Raw genomic sequence first — 10000 nt, forward strand, 5'->3', positions numbered from 1 at the left:
TGTGTGTGTGTGTGTGTGTGTGTGTGTGTGTGTGTGTGTGTGTGTGTGTCTGTCTGTCTGTCTGTCTGTCTGTCTGTCTGTCTGTCTGTCTGTCTGTCTGTCTGTCTGTCTGTCTGTCTGTCTGTCTGTCTGTCTGTAAGAGACGACTGTGACATCACTGATCTGAAGTTTTCTTCGTGTTTAGCCAGGTGCTGCTGCGCAGTCGCATCCTCAGAGAGAACGGAAAGTACATCCCTCGACAGGTACACACAAACAGAGACACACAGACACACTGTGTGTGTGTGTGTAAACGTGGATTGTGACGTTGTGTTTTCTCTCTTTTCAGTCTTTTGCGATGAGGAAACATTACTTCAACAACGTCGAGACAGGTTTTTTCAAGAATGTCAAAAGGAAGGTCATCCCCAAGAACCCCATGACCGGTGAGACCCGAGTCCAGGACCCGTTTCAGTCTGTGAACCCTGAACTGAGCCAAACTGTTGGGGGTCACTGAAACCAGAGGGGGGGGTCACTGAAACCCGAGAGAGGGGGGGGGGCTCACTGAAACCCGAGAGGGGGGGCTCACTGAAACCCGAGGGGGGGGGCTCACTGAAACCCGAGAGGGGGGGGTCACTGAAACCAGAGAGAGGGGGATCATTGAAACCAGAGAGAGGGGGGGGGGCTCACTGAAACCCGAGAGGGGGGGGGGGTCACTGACACCCGAGAGAGGGGGGGGGGGGGTCACTGAAACCCGACAGAGAGGGAGGTAACTCTGAGTCTGTTACTATGGTAACTGAGTCTGTGAACCTCAGGTCAGGAGCAGGTTTTCTTCAGTGAACCCTGAGTTTCTCTCGGACTCCTCCCTCTTTCAGAGCCAGAAACGCCGTTTCATTTCCTCATTCTTACATTCTGTCCGTATCACGGCGTGTTAGTGAAGAATCACCGTTTGTCTGAATAAGTAAGATCGTTTTAAAATGAAATGTTAGAGGAGGAGCCTCGAGATGAAGTGTGTGTGTGTGTGTGTGTGTGTGTGTGTCTGTGTGTGTGTGTGTGTGTGTGTGTGTGTGTGTGTGGCAATAAGTAAGGTCTTTTACCTGCTTTTTGTAAAGTGTCTTGAGATAACACTTATGAGTTGACGCTATACAAAATAAATTGAATTGTGTGTGTGTGTGTGTAGATACGAGCATGTTGACGGATATGATGAAGGGAAACTTGACCAACGTTCTTCCGATGATTGTAATTGGTGGATGGATCAACTGGGCGTTCTCTGGATTCGTCATCAGTGAGTAAAATAAAGATCTTGATCTTTGTTGTTGTTGTTTGTTAATCTTTGTTGTTGTTGTTTGTTAATCTTTGTAGTTGTTTGTTGCAGCTAAGGTGCCATTCCCTCTGACGCTGAGGTTCAAGCCGATGTTGCAGCGAGGGATCGACCTGCTGTCTCTGGACGCCTCATGGTGAGAGCGAGTGCCATGAGCGAGCGCCATGAGCGAGCGCCATACGCTGTGAACGAGCGCTGTGACCTCCCCGTTACTTCCCCTTGAACACATCACACACACCGTCTGTAAACAACAACAGGATGTTTTTATTTATGAGAAGCTGCTCTCCTCAACGGTTAACCACCGCTTGAGTTCAACGCAGCATGATGACCTCATGACGGAGAGAAGGTTGTTGGAGATGAAACCAACCACTGTTGTGTCGTCCGCGAACTTCACAATGTGGTTGCTGCTGAAGGATGGAGCGCAGTCGTGGGTCAGCAGCGTGAAGAGCAGGGGGCTGAGCACACAACCCTGGGGGGCCCCAGTGCTCATGATGATGGTTTTTGATGTGCTGCCGTTGACCCGCACTGTCTGAGGCCTCTCGCTGAGGAAGTCCAGCAGCCAGTTGCACAGGGAAGTGCTGAGCCCCAGCTGGTCCAGTTTGCCGATCAGCTGCTGAGGGATCATGGTGTTGAATGCTGAACTGAAGTCTATGAACAGCATTCTGACGCATGAGTTTTTGGTGTCCAGGTGGGTGAGGGCTGGGTGAAGAGCAGAACAGATGGCATCCTCGGTGGATCTGTTACCTCGGTATGCAAACTGGTAGGGGTCCAGGGTGGCGGGGAGGGTGGATTTGATGTGGGCCATGACTAACCTTTCAAAGCACTTCATGGCGATGGGGGTCAGTGCAACGGGTCGATAGTCATTGAAAGTGGATGGTGAGGGCTTTGAAGCACGACAGAACAACAGCCTGACTCAGAGAAGCGTTGAAAATGTCCGTGAAGACATCTTTGAGCTCCTCTGCACAGTCCTTCAGCACACAGCTAGGAATGTTGTCTGGATCTGCAGCCTTGCGGGTGTTGATCTTGGAGAAGGTTCTCTTCATGCTGGCTGCAGTCAGGCACAGGGTCTGGTCGTGGGGAGGGGGGGTGGTCTTCTGTGGGGGCGTGCTGTTGTGTGCTTCAAACCTGGCAAAGAAGCTGTTGAGGTCGTTCAGCAGAGAGGTGTTGCTGTCACAGGTCTGTGGCTTGGGTTTGTAGTCCGTGATGGTCTGGATACCACGCCACAGGCTCCGCGCGTCTCTGCTGTCCTTGAAGTGTCCGATTATAAAAACAAACATGTTTAATCTGCGTTCACAAACTGTGAACGAGTCGAATTGACCGTTAGACCGCAGCACGCGTGTTCCCGATCAGTACAGATCGACTTTAACATGTTGGGGTTTCATCTAGTCAACTATGGTTATATTATTAATAATTATATTTAATTATTATATTTACAACCTAGTTCATTCAGAGAGTCGCCCTGGCTGCATCATTATGTTGAACATACGACATAAACAAAGCCACAGGTCTGTTTTGAATAAACAACAAGCAAGAAAAGTAAATCTTCAAAAGAAGACAATTTTTCCTCACAATAAATCTATTTTAGGATTCAAAGTTTGGATTACTGTGCAATAAAGCTGGTTTTATTGAAGGCCTCACACGGGGCACCATTTGTTGGGGTTGTATCAAGTCAACTTGGGTTATATTATTAATAATTATATTTATTTATTATATCACAATGCAAATACACCAGTAATCACAAACAACTGCTCTCTTAAATTATAACAGAATTTATTTAAACAAAGCAACATCAATCCAAAATCATTGAACTTCATCAAACAAATAACTATTATAAACTAATTTAAGCAAATGAGAGAGAGATATATAGGAGGAGGGTAGGGGGATTCTGGTTGCAGAGTCCTTTATGTGTCCTTGTGGATTCATGGATCAGTGGGCTTCCTTCAGTGCTCCTTTCCAGTTTTGTTGAATGACGTCTTACGAAAAATCAAAAGAAAGAAACTCTCTTTTTGCTCGACCTGATAGCATCTGATTGCGCCCAAAACTCCTAAAAATACGGCGTGGAAGTAGTCAGCTGAATCCTCTGATGCTTGAATTCAGCATGTGAAGAGCTAATTAGACTGAACAACCTCAGCTCTGAAGTTTAACTTGTGTAAGTCAAGAGGAGGAAAGGCTTTGTCTCGAACGCTGGAGTCCATCTTGTTGGAGAGTGTGTCCTCTGGTGTCAGCAGACAACACTTGAAGAGAAAGAGCAATGCGATTGCTTTTAAAGACTGGAGCTGCCTGTGGGTTAACCTCAGGCCTCCTCCAATGAGGATAGGGAATTCAGACACCCCCCACCCCCCACTTTTCACACCTATTTGTTAGTTGCTGTTGGGGGGTGTTAGGCTAAGACTCCTTTGTATAGTTCCCTCCAAAATAACTCTAGTCAGACTTGAGAACTGTGATACAGGCCTGAGTCCTTTTTCCAGCACACATGGCTGAGGCCCAACAAACGCGTGCGTGCAGCAATTTTTTGTATGTTGGTGTGTCAGCGTGCCCGGCGATGCCTACAGTCGTGACCGCAGAGAGACGAGCAGGAAAAGAAGTTAAATAATACTCAGATTAGTTTCTATATAAGATCTCCAGATTGACCGGTTAAGCACCCTGATGTAGAGCGTGTGTGTGTGTGCGTGCGTGTAGTTTAGTGTGTGTGTGGAAAGAGTATTAATCAGTGTGTGTTGTTGTTTCAGGGTGAGTTCTGCCTCCTGGTACTTCCTGAACGTGTTTGGACTGAGGAGCATGTACAGCCTGATCCTGGGACAGGACAACGGTCAGTGAGTGGACCCAGAAACTAAACGGCTCTGCTTTATCCTCAGTTTGAATCTGAATCAGTCTGAACAACAAAATTAAGTAATTTCTGTTTCACGAGTTGGAGAACATCTTAGTTCACAAAGAGACTAAATGTTTAAAGGAGCAGTCTCTAACTCTGACCCCTAATGTTTAAAATGGGTACTGCAGTCTAAATTCTAAACATTGTAGAGAGCAGTCTCCCACCCCCCCCCCCCCAGAGTCGATGCTCACACAGGTCACCATGTGGTGGACTCTGAAGCTTCAGTGTTTATCCAGCTCTGCATGGGTCTGTAAACCTTTCTGTGTTCTAACCTCTCTCCATTTTTCAAAAGCATCTCCAATATTGATCCTAGTTTGAGCACGTTTCTGCTCGTGGAGCTTATTAGAAACATGCAGAGGCTTTTTAGATCGGGTACAATCACTTCTAGCTTCCATCGCTGCAACACCTGTTGGGTTGACCTGATAACTGCTCTCATATCTGGCAAACCAAGGGGTGTCCAAAACGTGTATCTATGTTCTTCTGTGGATCAGGACTCTTTAAAACGTTTTTCTCTCCTGGTTAAACCAAACGTTCTCTCGTGACCATAAAGTTTGGACCATCAGACGTGTTTGTTCATATTCTGAGTGAATAAAAACAAGATGCTTCTTCTTCTTTTTCTCTTTAAACCTGTAGCTGCTGACCAATCACGGGTCATGCAGGACCAGATGACTGGTGCTGCCATGGCGATGCCCCCTGACCCCAACAAAGCTTTCAAGGTGAGAAAAAAGATTTTCAATGTGGTCACAAGTGTGGGGGGGGGGTTTTAGTCTTTAATATGAGGTGAAGAAACGATGACATCATCAGACAACACAGTCTGAAGAAGGGATGTTTGAGAGGACGTCCTGTCCAACCCCGGCACGCCATGTGACCATTATCATTGGACCGCCAGCAGCTGCAGTATGGTCTCATGGCGGTCAAAAAGAGGCGGAGCTTACCCTCTCTATGTTTGTGTTTCAGAGCGAGTGGGAGGCGCTGGAGATCGTGGAACACAAGTGGGCACTGGAGAACGTGGAGGAGGAGCTGATGTCCAGAGACCTGAACTTTGGAAACGTCTTCAGCCAGGACCTCAAGTCCACCACGTTCTGAAAACCAGCAGGAGCTGAGGGGCGTCTTGAGAGGCGTTCAAGAAGCCCGTCTTTGAACAGGACACTTCTGAAACAGACTTCACACAAAACCCCCAAAGAGATCCTGAAAGTCTCCGTTTGGCCTTTTTCTAAGACGACTCAACTCAAGCTTCACAGAGTGCCTTCAAAACCCCCGAGTCCGGTCTCTGGGTACTCACTGTTTCAAAACACTGAGCCGCTCTCTCTGTCCTCCCATTGTAGACCAGGTCCTGCATGTTTTCAGTAAAACCAGCAAATTGTAGACCAGGTCCTGGTGTGGCAGCAGACTGGTGTCTCTGGATGCAGGAATGAGACATTTAAAGACCGCTGGGACATTTGAGGAAGACAGAGTTCATGTTGTTCCTGCAGGACGTCTGCACTGGTGACTGAGCTGAGGCGGTCCAATGAGAGCGCAGCAGATGAATTAAAGGATCCAATGAGAGACCTGATTGTGGTCTGTGTTTTATTGTTTCACTGTTGTCATGGTAATAAACACACGTGACGCTGTTGTCATGGTAATCTTCCGTTTATTCATATCAAAAGATCGACAGTACAATAAAATATTTTCATCTGATATTTGACGGGAAGACCGAAGAAAATAATTCAGCCCCGCCCCCCTCGCACTGTAATTTAATAATACATTTCTTAATAGAAAAATACTGTACAGAGCCCACACAGCTGACCTTTGACCCTGCCCCACCTCTCTGCCCACACATCCATTGTGACCTTTGACCTTCAGTCCAAAGGTCACCTATAAATATGAACAAAGATTCTCAGAGTCCCAAATCACCCAAAAAAGTCAACGCTCCAGCGGAAAGATTAACGAGAAATAAATACACGCTCAGTTTAATGACCCATAATCCCTAGCACGCCGTGATTGGTCCAAGTTAAGGAGATTCAGCTGAAGAGCTTTTATTTACAAACATCAGTTAAATGAGGTCAGCTGATTTATCGTCAATGAAAATGTGGCATCCTCAACATAAAACACCTTAACCCGGTTTATCTTCAATATGTGGGGCAGCAACAGCAGCTCTGATTGGTCCTCATCACAGCAGCTCTGTGTTTAGCATCATTGAAGAGGAAACGTGTGAATGCTGTTGTTGAATGTGTCCCTCACGCTCTGCCGTATATAATTTCTATAAGAGCACCCACCACCTCCGCTCGAGTGCTTTGCACCAGCACTCCTCGTTGCTATGGTTACTAAAGTGAACTTCTGTTTCCCTCTGTAACGTCAGGTGTGTTTAATATTTACTTTCATTTTAAGAAAACATGAAGACGAGGCAGACCAGCATGTCCTCCGCCATTGTTGTTGACAAAGCTGATATCAGAAGCCCCGCCCCTTCTAGATTCAGTGGTCAGTGAGGGAGAAGTGACATTGACGAGCGTTAGTTGCTTTGAAAACAAGAAAACGGCGCCTGTGGAGACAGGAAGTAGATTATGAAATAAAAGCTGATTATTTATTAAGATGAGTCATTAATATTTTCTCTGACGTCATTGGGTTGAAACGGTCGATGTCGTCTGATGGTCATTTCCATGGTAACAGACGAGAGCGGGCCCAGTGACTTCTTGAATTGAACGTTTGATTGGTCCTTTAATGAATGATGTAATCAGCTTTGATCTTAGACGCCAACATCAAACACTGGATGATGTTTTCAACTAAAATATGTCTATTTCTTTTTTCAGATTTAAAACGGTCGGACACTTCCTGTTTTTAAAACGTCTTTAGAAATTTAAAATGTTTTTTTAAAGTCGACTTTAATATGAACATGGAGCTCGTCGTGCGTCAAACTACCTGAGTGTCACGATTTCACACCCCAATAAAAACAAACAAAAATAAACATGTTGAGTCTGAAACAGTTCAAGTGCGCTCTGAGGTCATGACCACGAGAGACGGGCTTCATCAGTCCGTTTCCATGGTGACGTAAGAGGCGGCACTCGGCTCGGCCTCCTCGTCTTTGCAGGAGGTGATGTCGTTGGCGGGCTGGGTGGTGGAGGTGGGGCTTGTGTTGGGGGCGGGCAGAGTGGGTTTTCTGATCTTGTCTTGTCGATGGTAGAACAGGACGTAGGCAGCGTTGGTCTGTTTACAAACAAACAAAGGTTACGTTTATTTACCACCAGCAGGGGGCGCTTTATTTTATCTGTGTGTCTGGTACTGACCACGATCTGGTCTTCTCTGGCGTAGGTCACTTTGCTGTCATCAAAATAATACCATTGGCCGTTATCTTTGTTGCACGCATAGCTGGTGTCTACACACACACACACACACACACACACACACACACACACACACACACACACACACACACACACACACACACACACACACACACACACACACACACACACACACACACACACACACACACACACACACACACACACACACACACACACACACACACACACACACACACACACACACACACACACACACACACACACACACACACACGGTAGTGAGGTCATGACAGTAAAAACTTCATCAAGATGAATTTCATGATTCTTAATATAAAAACTCAGAGGGACCTACAATGTCCGTCTCTGAGTCCTCCGTAGTGATTGGACACAGCGATGAGGTCATAGCGGCTGGGAGGCTCTCCATTGGACAGATTTTTCCTCAGGAGGCAGCCGGAGAAGTCGAGATCTCTGAAACATCGTCACAGCAGAGTTTAAGGTGAGTCTAGTCCGCGTTACATCCTCTAAGGATCAAATATTCATCACAACTCAAATCAAAACAGACAATTTCATCTGCTCCCCTGCTGTGACCAGCGGAGGGCGCTGTGACCAGCAGAGGGCGCACACACATCAGAAGAGTGGACGTGATAAATTAAAAGCCACTCAGCTGAGAGATGAAGAGTGCAGCGGTGTTCTGCGGGTCTGAGCCGTGGAGTCGATCGTTAGAGGCCGTTGTCGTCACGATAGCCGAGTATATAACTTCAAAATGATACTAGTAAAAATAGAAATGGTGTAAACCTGTTTGTTACCATGGCAACGTGTGCGTACCTGAGGGGGAAGTCCACGATGCTGTCGAGCTTCTCTCGGGTGAACTTGGTGTAAGAGAACCTCTTCAGGTGGATGATGAGAACCTCAGGGAGAGACCAGAGGTCCAACTTCTTAGTGGCCAGCTGGTGCTTCTTACACACGGGACAGTACCTGCACACACACACACGTCTCAACTGTTTGATATGGGACACTCTGTGTGTGTGTGTGTGTGTGTGTGTGTGTGTTACCATGGGTTCTCCTCCTCCAGTGTCTCCACAGTAGTGAACAGTTCGATGCACTCCTGCAGCTGCACCGTGGTCTGCTGCTGAGGAACCTCCATGCTGCTGTGTTTCACGTATTTCTACACACACACACACACACACACACACACACACACACACACACACACACACACACACACACACACACACACACACACACACACACACACACACACACACACACACACACACACACACACACACACACACACACACACACACACACACGACATGAATTCAAAATATTTCAAACATATTTTAATATGTTTGGACTTCTTTACGTACAGTCTGCTTAAAGAGGCTCACACTTACCTCTGCTTCGTTTTCATTGTAGAATCTCTTCTTCATCTCAGGGTCCCAGTCGATGGCGACGTACGGCTGAGCTGCAGAGAAGACATGACGGTACTGAATACATTCACACCCTGATGGTAGAGGCCGCTGTGTAAAGAGTCCATCAGTATTAACTCATACTGCCTCTTCAAGAGGCATCTTATTAGATATTTACCAAAGTGTGTGTGTGTGTGTGTGTGTGTGTGTTCAGACTCACAGCTGAAGGACACGGCGCTCCCTCCCTCTCCCGTCCCTCTCTCAGTCGTCCCGTTAGAATTGACCGCCTGGATGGTGAACAGACTCTTCCTCCTCTTGCGACACGCTCTCCTCTTTGCTGGCTGCTCATTGGCTTTTGGGCTGGGAGAGCACGCCTCCTCCTGCTTGTCTTCCTCTTTTTGTTCTTCTTCTGTGGTGTTGGACGGCAGAGGTGGTTTTGAGCTGATTTCTGCACCCTCGGTCGAGTGTGTTCCAGGATTCACATCCTTGGCCGTGTCCGTGGTGTCGGCACTGCAGATCGGCTCAGTGGGGTTCTCAGACTTGTTGTTGGTCTCCCCGTCGCCGTGGTCAGGCGGGGGCTGTGTGTTGTTCTGATCGAGGAGGGGCTTGGCTGTTGCAGTGTCGTCTGATTGGCTGTTGGATGATGAATCACCGCAGCAGAGATCAGACTGAAAGGGTTCGGCTTTCTCTGCGCCCTCCTGCTCCTCGTCTGAGAGAACAAAGAACCAATCAGAGTGAAGCTGCAGTTTACACAGACATGCATCACAAGTCTGAGACAGAAACATCACAGCTCCTCTTCACCGGACATTTCAGGAGCTCGGCTCATGTCATAATAATTAAGACTTTCATCACCATCAACATCACCATCATCATCATCATCACCACTATCATCACCATCATCACCACTATCATTATCATCACCATCAACATCACCATCATCATCATCATCATCACTATCATCACCATCATCATCATCATCACCATCATCATCACCACCATCATAATCACGACTATCATCATCATCATCATCACCATCATCACTATCATCACCATCATCACCATCACCATCATCACCATCATCATCACCATCACTATCATCACCATCATCACCATCACCATCATCACCATCATCATCACCATCATC

The 10000-nt window shown here is 47.0% G+C and overlaps 2 protein-coding genes across 3 annotated transcripts in view; one reads left to right on the plus strand and one right to left on the minus strand.

Moving 5' to 3' along the window:
- Positions 1-5775, plus strand: part of zgc:86609 (TMCO1/EMC3 family protein) — an 8206-nt gene extending 2431 nt beyond the window's left edge. For both annotated transcript variants that reach the window (XM_020660043.3, XM_020660044.3), the window contains exons 3-9: positions 185-242; positions 326-419; positions 1154-1258; positions 1349-1430; positions 4024-4103; positions 4797-4879; positions 5121-5775. In XM_020660043.3, coding sequence (XP_020515699.1) covers positions 185-242; positions 326-419; positions 1154-1258; positions 1349-1430; positions 4024-4103; positions 4797-4879; positions 5121-5249 — 631 coding nt within the window. In that variant the 3' untranslated portion in view covers positions 5250-5775. The remainder of the gene's footprint in view (positions 1-184; positions 243-325; positions 420-1153; positions 1259-1348; positions 1431-4023; positions 4104-4796; positions 4880-5120) is intronic.
- Positions 5774-10000, minus strand: part of usp11 (ubiquitin specific peptidase 11) — a 27003-nt gene continuing 22776 nt past the window's right edge. The window contains exons 15-21 of the mRNA XM_065961459.1: positions 9077-9565; positions 8842-8912; positions 8497-8609; positions 8270-8419; positions 7797-7912; positions 7424-7512; positions 5774-7343 (exon numbers count right to left, since the gene is read on the minus strand). Of these exons, the coding sequence (XP_065817531.1) occupies positions 7167-7343; positions 7424-7512; positions 7797-7912; positions 8270-8419; positions 8497-8609; positions 8842-8912; positions 9077-9565 (1205 nt within the window). The 3' untranslated portion in view covers positions 5774-7166. The remainder of the gene's footprint in view (positions 7344-7423; positions 7513-7796; positions 7913-8269; positions 8420-8496; positions 8610-8841; positions 8913-9076; positions 9566-10000) is intronic.

Source organism: Labrus bergylta, chromosome 12 (assembly GCF_963930695.1).
Source record: "Labrus bergylta chromosome 12, fLabBer1.1, whole genome shotgun sequence".
Taxonomy (NCBI): domain Eukaryota; kingdom Metazoa; phylum Chordata; class Actinopteri; order Labriformes; family Labridae; genus Labrus; species Labrus bergylta.